This window comes from Labeo rohita, chromosome 19 (genome assembly GCF_022985175.1).
Source record: "Labeo rohita strain BAU-BD-2019 chromosome 19, IGBB_LRoh.1.0, whole genome shotgun sequence".
Classification (NCBI taxonomy): domain Eukaryota; kingdom Metazoa; phylum Chordata; class Actinopteri; order Cypriniformes; family Cyprinidae; genus Labeo; species Labeo rohita.
The window spans coordinates 18,466,749-18,481,317 of NC_066887.1; the positions used below are offsets into that span (position 1 = coordinate 18,466,749).

The following is a 14,569-nucleotide window of genomic DNA, read 5'->3' on the forward strand; positions in this document are numbered from 1 at the left end:
CAGCTTAGGAGATCTGTTGTGGTGTCCATTCCATTTCAGGGTCAGTGTGCCATGAAGCCCTAGTGGTCACCTTGGTGCATTGCACTAATGCACACCGCTGAAAGCATTCGTTTTACATCAGGGCTTATTTCCGTCTAAGGTGGGGACTATTGTTTTTAAGCTCTTTTAAAATGAATGTAAACACGTTTGAAGAAAGTTTGGATAACTGTAATTGTTATTAATTTATAAAAACCTAATATCCTCCTGGTACTCTACCAGCAAACGGGCCTTCGTGAGTTCTGCGGAGAAGCGATCAGCAGCACATTACATGGGACAGATGGCGTGGCGTGCGCAGCCTTTAAGCCACCATGGCTGTCTGGGTTTATGGTCAGCCATTTTGTAGAATTATTGTATGGAGGATACTCCGTGTTTGAGAGTATTATGAGATCAGTTGATTAAAACAATCTAAAACGTGTTGTTTATTTGTAAGGAAATTATGTGCATTGTATACGAAGATTAAAAATAAGTCATTATTTTTTCTCTAATATGTTAGTGTTCAATTTTGACTTCAAAATACACAAATTTAACCTGGTCTCAAATTGATTTCGATTTAGTGGAGTATTAAAGGACACGGACGTCGCCTCCAGGCGCCAATGAGAACAAAGAATGGGCGGATTTACAGTTTGAAAGCTTCATACTGACGTTCTCACCGACCCGTCTAAAATCTACTGCGCGCGTATTTCCAACCAATCACGTCTGTGTACAAAGACCGATTATGTTGATAAGCGTGATCCGTTTGATTGACAGGCCGGTCGACCAATCACGCCTTCAAAAATAACAACTATCCAATTAGGGCGCAGCGGGGGCGGGATCTCAGAAAGGGGGTTGGGTGCGAGGTATCATGGAGGATCAGTTAGAGAACGGCAGCCATTGAAGATAGCCGAGCCGTTGGTCCGTGCTCCGGAGTTTCTCAAATTGTTTTGTTTGAACGGTCTTAACCAGTGCAGCGATTACTAACAAAATGGAGATGAAGAAGAGGATCAGTTTAGAGCTGAGGAACAGAACTCCAGCGGAGGTGAGAGCTTTAATTATTTATTTTTCACGGAAACGCGAAATGATGTTAGTTCGCAACCTGTCTATCCTGCGCGTTAGGAATAGTCGGTGGACTCCGCTGAATGGCAGCACGGCTGTGTAAGACCACATGGGCGCTTAAAAGGATGCGAATACGATTTTTCAGTCATGAATGAATGCATCACAGAATGTATATGGACATTTATACAAGCTTATTTAAAAACAAGTAGTTCATCTAATCGTTATGCGAGCTCGCAGAACTCTTAGTGAATCTTTTGTGAACTCGCTACACGGTCTCCTTCGCCATTGCATTAGACTTGTCGTTGTGGGCGTCCCAAGTAGTACCTTAAAATAATGTACTTAAGCCCAAATTTTTAATTTGATGTCATAGAAATAATTTTTATTACTCAACAAGTGACGTCCAATTCGGTTACGACGGTTATAGTCTCCCCGCACCACAATATTCTCGCTTTCAAAGAGAAACGGTAACAATAAAAACAAAACGTTAGTGCGAGTTCATACTCCGACTGTCTATTTAGGCAAAAAAAGACGCCGAACAAAACATAACGCGAATGAATGTCTTATATCCTCACATAAAAGTTTATTGTAGGCAAGCTTCACGGATGCGTACCTCACTATGGCTTCTCTAACCTAGTAAAACGAGCAGTTTCGTCTTCCAAAGGCGGACATCTTACTCTCCAACTCTTCGACATTAGACATTCAGGGGCACTTGCCTTCGGTGTTCCTCCTAAGACCCTCAAAGCCATTTAAGTTCAGGCTTTGAGAGCACAAGCACATATCGAGCGAATGTCGGGTCAAACTGTATAATTAAGCGTTCATGGCTTCTGCAGCGCCTCGCAGTGTGTGTGGTGAGGATGGTGTGTGCGAAAGCTGCTCGAGTCTCCGTGTTGACGGGCGGGGAGTGGAAGTCATTTTGTTGCATCAATAGTTGAGACGCAAATGACGGTGTTTTGCGGCTTTTGCAGTGTTTTTGTTCATCGGAGTTGAGCACATTCTCCTTCACCGTGCTTACGTGCCGTGTGGAATGGAATAATTGGCGCGTAGAGCCAGAAATAGTCGCTCGACGGATGCGGCTGTACGAACCGTTTAAAAAAAACAAGTTGCCATTTTCCTCCGTGGTTACGTTAATGGCGTAATTATGTAACCTACTGTAACATTATTTTCACTGACGTGAAAAACAATATGCATTCGGCTTTATGAAGCATGCCCGTCACTGTTTTATTAATTGAAGGAATGTGGCAGATGGTGAAGGGGCGAGCCCCCCTTCCTCCCCTCCGATTTTAGTAGATTATTGTAGGCTTGCCTGAACCGAAGTGGAGAAGCACGCTTCTTTTGAATGGGGGTTCTGATGGATGGGATCTTTTACACGAGCTTGAGTTAATGCTCTGACAGAGCGGATGTGTATAAACGATACGTGACTTTTAACTCGGGTGTATCTTGCGTCACCAGAACAAGAACAGTAGCAAAATATTATTACTGCCGCGCGCATAGTCGCGAGCGTTCTGAAAATCTTCTTGTGAGAGGCTGGCAGTAAATTCATCGCAAATCCTAAGTGATATAAGGGGGGTGGAAGCATTACCAAGGCTACATTACACACACATCACGTGCTGAAAAATGTCGTATCTTTCCACAAGGGCAACAAGTTATTGAATATTTAAATTTTAGGGCTGCAGTGCACTACTGTGCGCGCGCGCTTGTGTTATAAGACGTTATTTAAATCCCGTAAACATTGTTTTTATTTATTGTAATTTTTTAAAAAAGTAAAACTTTTTTTTTTTAACTTAATTACTTTTCACTTTTTAGACACATAAACATCAATGCATGATTGCATTACCTTTAAAGATAAATTTTATTTTTTTTTGTCATGTCCCAGTTTAATATTATTCATAAAATATTTATTCAAAAACATTTATTTTGCTTTCCTCGTGTTAATACATTGGAGATCCTGGGATATTGTTCGTTTTAGCAGTCCAACTTGGCAAAACTGGCTCAACCAATTGTGTGGGGGCTATATGTTTGCCTGACCAATAGCGAGGGGGGGGCAGGGTCTGGGAAACCTGTCTTAAAACGCAAATTGTTTTTGCAGTACCGTTTGGTACCACTAGTAGCGCATTAAGTGAAACTTCAGCTCCGTAACCGTCGATTATTCTGATGATTATTTGAGTAATCGGATAATCATAATACTTATTTGAGATAATAAAAATAGACCTAAGCAAACAATAGCTTTACTTAAAATACATATAAAAAACAACTGGTTTAAATGAAGTATCAAAAGCAATTTTTTTAATGGTTTTATTAAACAAAACTGTGAAAATACATAATGTATTATATACAATAGAACTAATGTACATTATGCATTATATCAAAGGCCTGCAGAGGGCGCCAACGGCCTGGTGATTGTATTTACACTGTTTTTACACCGTGATCTAAACCTTGTTTAATATTTACTAAAGTTAATTCACATGTCTACTTAATCTTTAATATTTGGTAGCTTTTTTTATGACAGAAATGTTACAGCCACTGTAATTTCTTGAAAATGTGGACATCAAAACGTAAGACTGTGGGTTTGAGTTTTTATTTTGAAATTGTGAACAGTTATATTTAGAAACGTATTGATATATTCTCCTGTTTTGGCTTAGGCTTATAGATGATGTAACTTACAAATCTAAGGAAATGGCACGCATCATGTTCCCAGATGAACGTTATAATAACCTCAGACAGCAATATACAGAGATGGAGTTTTAAGATGCTCCACACATGAACCTTTTGTGGAGCAGCATTTACTGTCAGTCACTCTGAGATGCATGTAACCTACACGCACTTAAATAGCATAAAGCGCATGCATTTATTTAATTGAATCGTAGTGTTCACAACAATATTACATTTTTTAAATGGGTTTAATATGTCATGCAGGTTGAAAAAATGGTCTAATAATGCATTTATTTGATTCTCGTCCGTGGAATGCACCATTTCTGGGCAAAATGCAATCAAGGATTTTTATATATATATATATATATATATATATATATATATATATATATATATATATATATATTTTTTTTTTTTTTTTTTTTTTTTTTATTTTTTTTTTTTTTTTTTTTTTTTTTTAAATTGATGAATCATGGCATCCCTAGTGTGTAAGAATTTTTCAAATAAAAGCTTGAATGTTATTTTGAAATGTACGGACAACCACTATTAGCTGTCAGATGTTGCAACTTTAGCCTTGTGGTAAATCATGCCCATAGTATGTTTCTTTGTTTACCATTGGCCTAATTATGTTCATCACTCCTACAGGTAGCAGAGCTGGTGGTAGATAACTGCCGCTCAAGTGACGGTGAGATTGAAGGCCTGACAGATGAGTTTAAGGAGCTGGAGTTCCTCAGCATGGTCAACGTGGGTCTCACCTCCCTGGCCAAACTACCCACACTGCCAAAATTGAGGAAGGTCAGTCAAGAGATCAAACATTCAGTTCAGTACACGCTAGGCAAAGTGCTCTTAATGAGATCTGTTGCGTTTAAGAAAGTTTAATGTTCTAACCATGCAGAAAAAGGATACCCCAACTCATTTTACGTATTAATGTTGACACTTTGTATTATTAAAGTGCACAAAAATGGATTTGAGAATATCCGAAGGAAACTTAAAAGTGTGACGTTGGAAAACATCCATGTTGAATAATTGTAGTTGTAAATTAGGCTTGTAAACATCAAGAATATGTTGATTAATATTACTCAATACTTGTGTAATCATGCTTTAATTGTCCTATTAGTATGTGTTTCAACATTTTCAGTGTTAAGTTTATTTTAAGAACAATTCTTTCTGTTACAGTTGGAGCTGAGTGATAATAACATCTCAGGGTCACTGGAGACACTCGCAGAGAAATGCGCCAACCTGACTTACCTTAATTTGAGTGGAAACAAGATCAAAGAACTCAGCACACTGGAGGCCCTGGTAAAAACACTGATACGTTTATAAAACCACAACATATGTCTGAATACATGTTTGTTTGTTTTTTTCATTAAGTGAACGTATAGTTAAGACGTCGTCATCCCAAGTGTCAGTTTTCAATTTTGATTGGTGTATGACATGCTCTTCCCTCAGCAAAACTTAAAGAACCTGAAAAGTTTGGACCTGTTCAACTGTGAGATCACCACGTTGGAGGACTACAGGGAAAGCATCTTTGAGCTGCTGCCTCAGGTCACATACCTGGACGGCTTTGATGCAGAAGACAATGAAGCTCCAGACTCTGAGGCTGATGATGATGGTAAGAACCATGAATAAGGAGTCCATACATATGCTGCAAACTAAATGAGATAAATGCATGTTACATCATTTGCATTTCTACTACTTTTATGCAGATGATGATGAGGATGGCGAGGAAGGAGCAGGGCAGCTGGGAGAATACGAGGAAGAGGAGGATGAGGAGGAAGGTTCAGAGGGTGGAGAAGTTGGGCTGTCCTATCTAATGAAAGAGGACATTCAGGTGATGTATCTTCCACCTGTTTTTAACATTCACAACCAGTTTTCCAAAACGTTACATTGCCATAACATCAGGTTCCTTCCGTAACAGGATGAAGAAGATGATGGCGATTATGTAGAAGAGGAAGAGGAGGAGGAAGGAGAAGAAGGTAAGCATTCGTGATGCAACCAAACATCATGTTTCACGTTGAACTGCTTTTTAACGACCGTACTTTGTGCAGAAGACGAGGCCGAAGTTCGAGGAGAGAAGCGGAAGAGGGAAGCAGAAGACGAGGGCGAAGATGATGACGAGGACGACGACTAACCCTTTGTTCGACTTCTTGGAAACAATATCCAAGGTGTGGATCAACCCTGAAAAAGACCGTGATCTTGCAGATTGTTTTTCTCTTTGTAAAACCATAGATAAATCACTGTAGAGGCTAAGTGTTTTCTTTTATAAATACATTATATATTACACTATATAAAAGGGGTTTATTGATAATTCATTTATAGCCATTCCAAGTTTATTCCCAACGCGCATAAATCGGTGTCGTCAGGGGGCGGGCGCGGGGAGGTTGGCGAGGGCGTGAGATTTCTCGATTGTAAATAAGCTGTTGAACAGCCCATTCAAGACAGCGCTAGGATTTCACCACTGAGAGGAGACGGCAGCGAACGTTTGTCCAAATCCGCAAACTCCAGCTCCCCCAAGACCTCTGTGAGGAGGCAGAGCGTTTCTCTGCTCCTCATCTACCTCTCCAGGTCTCATTCTCAGCCCAACACGGAGCAGCAAGCCAATCATCTCCAAGCGTCAACCCCTTTGTTCCTGGATCAACCAATCGCTGCCAAGGATCTTGTGTCACACTCTTTATATGGGATGGTCTCCACTTGATTCAGCTTTTCTTGTAGATCAGGCTCACGTAGGCAGACCAGATGGTATGTGATCTCGTGAATTTTAAAGTGTGATGTATGTAAATGTGATGTAAATTGAGCAAAGATGGGGGGAGTCGAGCTGTAGGTTGGCAAAAATCGAATTTCAGTTTTAATCTCAAAGTAGTTTTTTAATAAAGAGATCAATCATGTGTAACCTATGAGCAGTTCCCTTTCTCACGTTTTATGCAGAAGTCACTTATTTTTGACAAGATGTCATCTTAGACGTTCAAATCAAGATTCGTTCGTTTTTAAGAGAAATGCCGTTGCTGGAAATTTCTCACGATGTTCAGGTTTAACAGCTTTGTTGGATTAAACAGTACCCTTGAGTACCTTTCTACCTTTGTCTTGCTGTGGAAACAGGTTAGTTTCTACCTTTTGTTGAGGTATTTTACAGAGTAATACCTTTAATCTAATGTTCGTATGGCAATATGTATATAGTATCTGTTTCAACAGGTTGTGTTTTTTTCTCCTTTTCTTTTTTTTTTAACTAATCTGTTTGGTCAGTTGTTTTAATACAAAGCACATGTCAAAGGACTTACATACACACAGGTCACCTGTTTAAATTTCAAGTACTTGGTTGTTGTGCGAGTGTTGTATTTGGGGTTTTATGTGCTGTAAACCTCTCTCTAAAAGGATTTTAGTTTTGTTGTTGGATTTTGATGTTTTGTTTTAATGGGTTGTTTAGGGTTTTTTTTTCCTGTCAGGTAAGTTTGCAAGCTCCTTTGTCCAATTATGAGCTCTATTTCAGTTAGCAGTAATGAGTGAGTGAATTGTCCTTTTGATTATTAAAATGACATGGGATGTTGTTCAAGATGGACCTTTGTCTGCTAAAGCTTTCTGTAATTTGATTACACAATTTGGGATATTCTCCAAATGAGACCCGTGAACTGTCTGGAAGCCTCAAACATGGGTAAAGAAGCACTGTTTTTAATGTCTCCAGAGTTGATAGAAAAATGTGTACTGATAAAAACTGCAGTGATATTTCAATCATTTTTTTAGATAAATTTGAAAGATTTATAAAAACCCTTAAATGAATGCAACCTGGTGTAAGTTTGATGTGGAAAATAAAGGAAAAACCTTTCACCATAATGTTCTTGTGTTATAGATTTTTGTAGTTGTAAAGTTCTTAAAATGTAGACTTTTAATGTAATTTCCCAGCTCAAGTGTAGCTTGACTATTTATTTAGCTTGAGCTTCACAGGCCTGCAAGCCTACAAACTTTAATTTTATACTACACTGCCATCTGCAAATCATCCTACTTAGATTATTTATTATTTATGAGTTACACAAACTTTAAGCAGCGGAGCATAGTGGAAAGGGGTGTGGCATGTGATCAACAGACAGAGTTACCAAGAGTGCCATTAATTAATCAGGAGTAAAGCAATCACCATCTAGCCAGTAGAAAAACAGCTGCAACAGTGTAAGGGTGGAGTCACTGTGATGCATATTAATTATTCATAGATTAGATAAGTGTTTCACTAGGTGATTATTAATAAGACATATTAAAACAAAATGGCTATTGAATTTGAACAATAACAACTGTACTATGATATATGACATACAAATTCATTTCTATGTTAAATCCATATAATCAATAGCAGTAAATGCAATGAGCTTTTATTTTACTGATTACAGAGAAAAAAATACTATTTAATTTGAGACCAGAATTCTGTTTCTCAAAAGGTTCTTTGTGGCAAAGGAAGGTTCTTCAGATCATAAAAAGGTAAGAAAGAGATGGTTCTTTAAAGAACCTTTAACTGAATGGTTCTTTTTGGAACCAAAAATGGTTCTTCTATGGCATCACTGCGAAGAACCTTTTAAAGCACCTTTATTTTATGAGTGCAGAAAGGCATTTTTAAAATAGTCCATGTGACATCAGTGGTTCAACCGTAAGTTTATGAAGCTTTTTGTGTGCAAAGAACAAACAAAAAAAAAACTTTATTCAGCGATTTCTTTTCTCCCGGGACCATTACCTCCGCCATTATTGAGAGAACCATGATGCATGCACATGTATTCTTCTACATCACACTTTATTATTGTTTTCTCTGCACAAAAAGTATTGTTGTAGCTTCATAAAAATACAGTTGAACCACTTACATGGACTATTTTATCAATGTCCTTACTACATTTCTGTGCCTTGACCACAGTAGTACCCTTGCTGTCTATGGAGGGTCAGAAAGCTCTCGGATTTCATCAAAAATATTTTAATTTGTGTTCTGAAGTTGGCGCCAATAGCCTTGTGGTTAGCGTGTCAACATATAGTGTTGTTACGCTGGGCGACCCGCGTTCGAATACCAGCTTGTGGATCTTTCCTGATCAGACCCCCTTCTTTCTCTCCTACTTCACTTCCTTGCCAGAAATATCTGTCTTGTCCAAACATAACTTAGGCAAAGACAGCATTAGTCTTTTATTTATTTATTTGTGCATTAAAATTGGTCTAAAGCAAGCTGTAATTTGAGAAGTTTAAAAAAAAAGTGCTGAAGATTGGCTTTGACAAACATGTTTACAGGTTGTGGTTTAGTCAGTCATTTAGCTTATAAAAATACAAAAATATCTGCATATAGGTCAAATGTATTACTTTACAGTAAATTTTAGTTCTTGAAACTTTAGTTCTTTAGTTCTTTATTGCTTTCATTTTCTCTTTTTGAAAAAAAACAACAACAATAATAAAAGTGTCTGCACCCTTTGTAAACTGGTTGGTCTGTTCTCAAAATTTAAAGGTATAAATATATAGAGAAGTGTAAAAACAATGACAAAAATTGTCTATCCAGTATATATGCCAGACCACCCTTTATAGCTGCCAACAACCAGGTCTGTCTCACATCAAATTTTTACAACATTTTTTATTACCATCATGAATTCAAAATGAAAAACTGTTTAAGTTTAAAACACCCTTGGAGCTTCATTTATCTTTTAAGAGATCATACCATTCACAGAAAAGAATTTATTTTTCATATTATTTTCTTATGTCCTTCTGCACTTCTCTGGAAGAAGACTTTTCAAGAAATACTAAGCTTACACCTAAGAACTGGTAAAAGGTTTGATTGTTTTTCTCAGAAATGTGTTTTAGAAACAAGACTATTTTTCATAAATATCAGGTTTGGCCAAGCAACCATTAATTTTATTGTTTCATAATTGGGAAAAGCCTAATGACAGGCTCTATTGTGACAACTTACCCCATATAATATGACAACATGTGTTCAGTGAAAACAATCTTTATTAAAGGTGAAGTTCACTTCCAGAACAAAAATTTACAGATAATTTACTCAATTTTTGTTCTAGAAGTGAACGTCTCTTTTAATCTGATCTGACATCCAAAATAGTAAACTCAAACTTGTTTCTTATTCTTCCACTGTAACATGGCCTTTAGACCACTGGAGGGAGCTAATGTACTAGTAATGTGTGTTTTGTCTTGGGCACATTATCATCCCCACATTATGATCATATACCAATAACTCAGGAAATTTTAGGAAGCTTTAACCATGTTAATCTCTGTGAACATAGTTAATTACTATGGGTAATAAAATAAAAAAAAATCAGTTCAAAGTATCTTTTTTTGAACAGAGGACGGTGCTGTTTTTTTTATGTCTGAATGTTTGTGATGTATAGTGTATCACAGACACCACACAAAAAGAGTACTTCAACACAGAATGTTTCAGCAGTGCTCATGTACATTACAGCTTAGATGAATCTGCACACACACACACGGCCTACAGCTCATCCATGTGCAGACTGCCTCAACCCCCACAGCAGCTGATGAGCTGGAGCATCCAATCAGGACATCCGAGCCTCTGTAAGCCTTAAAAGGAGTCACTGCAGTGAATGGCCAAGATCTGATGAGCAGTTATGATGAGTAGCCATTTAGCTTTTGTTATATGACACAACATCTCCACTGCTCCCAGGGGGAACGTTTATATTAACAATGCTTTTATGTGCCTTAGATCAGATATTTAATAAAACCACAAAATCCCCAAGAGGCCAAAGGTGAGTGAATAAAAGACAAGTGGCGTGCAAATACACTATACACACAACAAACAGACATTTTAACCACTCTGGTATTACTTTAAGAAGTACATTGATGGAAAAACCACAGTATAATATGTAATCTGAGAGAAGTCCATTTTGATTAAAAATTTAAATTAAGGTCAAAATGTTGTTGTTTTTTTAAATGAACATACATAGATGAATCATTCATAAAAAGATATGCGTAAAGTAACATCACACTAGTAACAGTGTCGTATTGCTGAATATTGGTGCTTGAGCTCAATCACAAATGAGGCATTCATTTTATCCTCCTTTTTCTTCAACGTGGAAGTTGTACAGTAAGTACAGTAAATGGTAAAACTGTTCACACCACAAACCAGTGAGTTCATAATTAAGACAACACATTAAAATAATATGGTAAAATACACCAATTTGCACTATCAAGCAGCAAAACGAGTTGTTTTGTACAGCTAAAAATAGCTGGACCTGGATGAGACCGGAAGCCAGACACATAAAATTTACAAATGGCTGCGAACACTTACGTGAAGAAAAATGTGGATACAACAGTTCAACAAACACAAAAAAGAACAGGTTAATACTGAGTCAGTTACCTTTTAGACACAATATTGTTTTGGGGTTTTTTTGCCAACGAAAATAGTTCCAAACAAAGCCAAAACAGAACATTTGTGCATCTCAGAGCAACACTGCTGTTTCATTCCTGAATCAATCTGTCTTTGAACTAGGGATGGCTTGACACCCTAATTTTGGCTTCTGTACAATACCAGAAACTAATACCTTGGTATCGATACTAAATCAGTACCATAGGTGACAAATAACCAGCCTCAAAAGATAAGTGAATTGAAAACAAATTAGTAAGTAATGTTAATAACTAAACAAAACTAATACTAGACATGTATTAGTTAATTTAACATATAAATGATTAAATAATTATTGACCCAGGTCAATACCTGCTGTAATACTGTTAGGTCAGCTTACCTAATGAATTTTAACAAAGGTTGCTTTACTGTAAAATATTATTCTAACAGTCAAAGTATTTAAAATCACATTATTATCGCTTTTTCTCTCTCTGATTGTTTTCAGGTTTCAGACTCAGATAGCCAAAGATACAGCATTAAATATAAATCTCTCGCTCTGACGGCTGCTTCATATTAAGTGTCTGTACTTTATCAGGGTTTTTCTTTAGAAAACTTCACAACATTCCACAGCATAGTACTTTTTACTGCACTACGTTTCATATTAAATATCACTTAATACTTAAATACATTAGAAATCTATTACTTTCTTTTACTCAAGTAAAAGTAATTCAAAGACTTACTTGAGTACAAGAAAATACTACATTGTTAATATTCTTAAGCATTAAAAGTAAAACAAACAACAACTTTTATTTATGAAATGTAGTGCAGTAAAAAGTATGACACTATACTTTGGAATGTAGTTAAGTAAATTTTTTTCCAAAAAAAAAACACTCTGATAAACTACAGATACATTTTACATTTCTTAAGTAAAGTAAAAATACTTTACCACTGTCCGCCTCTGATCTGTTGTGAATAAAAGTTAAATAAAACTGAATGTATGAATGATGCACTCACCTGTCGATCTCTACACTGGCGGAAATGATCAGGATGAGCAAGTGACCAATGCTTGGCAGGATTTGATGTGTTGTTAGAGTTGTTAGAGTTTTATCTGTTTGACGATCCATCGCGTTGTTCTGTTGTCCCGTTTACCGGTTTCGCAGCAATTTGGGAAGTACTGCGGAACAGCAGCGTAAGAAATACCGAACTGGGCAAAATGATGATATCAAACTGTTTGAAATATAATATATACCAGTATTTTTCCCTACTTTGAACTAATCTTTTGAGTCAGTGATTCAATGATTTATTCATAAAGACATTCACTTGCTTCGTTTCTAAATGAATCAGCCGTTTTGAGCGAATAGTTTGAATGAATGATTCACTGAATCACTCTTTATGACAGGGACTTGCCACCACTTACTGGCCGTTTTAGTGTCATATTTAACTAACCATGACAAGCCTAAGTAACACCGGCACAGAAACACACTAATAATACTGTTTAATTAATGTTATCAACAAAAGTCACAAGAATATCGAGATATCAGTTTTTGTCATTATCGCACACCTTTACATTCTAGTGAATCTGTTCATCATAAAAGGCCCTCTCTCACATATTTACAGTTTGAAAGTCAGATTTATTATAATAAATTGGTTCATTTGGACAGTTCTTATAAATGAACATAAAAAAAAATTGTGATTCGAGTCCCTGTGCAATGCTTTTGACTCATTGAGGTGTTTTGACAAACTCATTAAAAATCTCTTACTGTTTTAAATGTGGATGATTACATTTTATCACTGCGTAGTTATTTTTGTTTTGTATATAAACATTTTGTATAGCCTACAGAAATCTAAATCACTCTGAGGTGATATGTACTTTGATAAGTAAATTTTGAATATTTTCAAATGTTTTTACTACATCTGCACAGCAGCCACCAGCGATAATTCAAATCTGGGTGTTTAGCCAGATGACTCGGAAATCTTTTGATGAGCATGTTTATATAACTAAATGTTACTAAAATTGATTTTGTCATGAAATACTGTTTTGACCCAGATATCCCAGAAGAATGCTACACAGATGACAATAAACAGCTGTTGCTTTATCAAACCCCACAGGGCATTTGGAGACCTCACATAACACCATGTAGTTAACCTTACACGATCAATCATTATTTCATCAAAATCATGGGGCTGAAGTCGTTTTCATTGATTTTGCAAACTGCCAGCACTCTACATTGAATGGAGGTCATAGACATCACTGAACTGAGAGAAACAGAGCGTATATGGAGACACTAAACTACCAGCATGCTCATTAACATATGATCACTAATTTAGGGTCTTTATTCATTTAACAAAGCTATAATCATCCTTACAGTGCGCTTCATGAATTAAACATGAGAGGGCACACAGCACCAGCTGTTATAAACCCAGGGTTCAAGTGGTTGGGACAGAAGCACAACCTGCAATTATGGCTGAATCCCCTTCACTTTTTATCTTGTTAAAAAGGTTGAAGGAAGTGTTTAAGAGGAAATGATTTATTAAAGAGGATGTACAGCACAAAAGTACAGATAGGACTGGTTATTCATTAATGCAAAAAATGCAAACTAGAAACTGAACATTTAAAATGCATGTTAAACAAAATATTTTATATCTGTTCTAGATACACCAGTTTTTTGAAAAGAGTACTTTTGCATTAACCCCTTTAGAGTTGATTGTCCAAGTGTTTACATGTGGCGTGGCTCATCCTTTAAATATGCAAAGCCCAGCATCTCTCTAAAAGCTCTCTGTTGTCATGTTATTTTTATAAGTGGCCATGTGCACTGTGCGCTGGTCCGAAAGAAATGACACATTAGGTTTAGGCCTTTGCTCTCCCAGAGCGCTATATAGCGTGTTTGTGTTTTTTATCATGTGGTATTAGTAAAACTGCATGTATTTTTAGCTCTGTTGCTAGCATCCGCACAACACTCGCACTGGGGAAAATCCTCTCTCAAAAGGAGGAAGCAATGTTATTGTTGAAAGGTGGAAACAGAGATGTGATTTGGAACTGGAAATAAAACCGGTGACCGAGACGTATATTTTTAGCCGAATGGTAATCTGCTAGGAGTTCCTGGCATATGCCTGTGCTTCAGAATGTATTCATGTGACATTAGTCATAGATTTTAAATCACTTTGTGTTGGACAGTAACTAACTAAAAGCAACACTTCAGTAGTTTAACACAAGTTCAGTGCACCTGTTACAATAAGCTATACTTTCCAACAAGTTGCAGTGTAACAGTATTAGAGGTTGTGATAAAAAGGATGTAGCGACAGATTCTTCCCTATGCTGTGACATACATCTGTCACAATAGGCCCTAAAATTGTTTGTTGATAACCAAAACAGATTATCAACAAACAATTTTAGGGTGGGAACTTGGTTCTATCCATTAGCTGTTGATAGAATTTTGAGATAAAAATACACCTCTTGACCAAAAAGGGCTGGGGTTTAAGTGGACCGAATATTGAAGTCACCAGAGCGTAGTCTGTCATTTTCACCTGAGGAGC

At 36.9% G+C, this 14,569-nt stretch overlaps 1 protein-coding gene across 2 annotated transcripts; it reads left to right on the top strand.

Annotated features, from left to right (window-relative positions):
* Positions 1–871: 871 nt before the first annotated feature.
* Positions 872–7,273, top strand: anp32e (acidic (leucine-rich) nuclear phosphoprotein 32 family, member E). 2 transcript variants are annotated; one of them, XM_051136926.1, is made up of 7 exons: positions 872–1,054; positions 4,366–4,515; positions 4,897–5,019; positions 5,170–5,332; positions 5,427–5,551; positions 5,639–5,696; positions 5,769–7,273. In XM_051136926.1, exons 1-7 carry the CDS (start codon positions 1,001–1,003, stop codon positions 5,849–5,851), a joined length of 756 nt encoding a protein of 251 aa, XP_050992883.1. In that variant the 5' UTR covers positions 872–1,000; the 3' UTR covers positions 5,852–7,273. The 2 variants fall into 2 exon arrangements, with proteins under 2 accessions (XP_050992883.1, XP_050992884.1); XM_051136927.1 differs by having other exon boundaries at positions 5,772–7,273.
* The last annotated feature ends 7,296 nt before the right edge of the window (positions 7,274–14,569 follow it).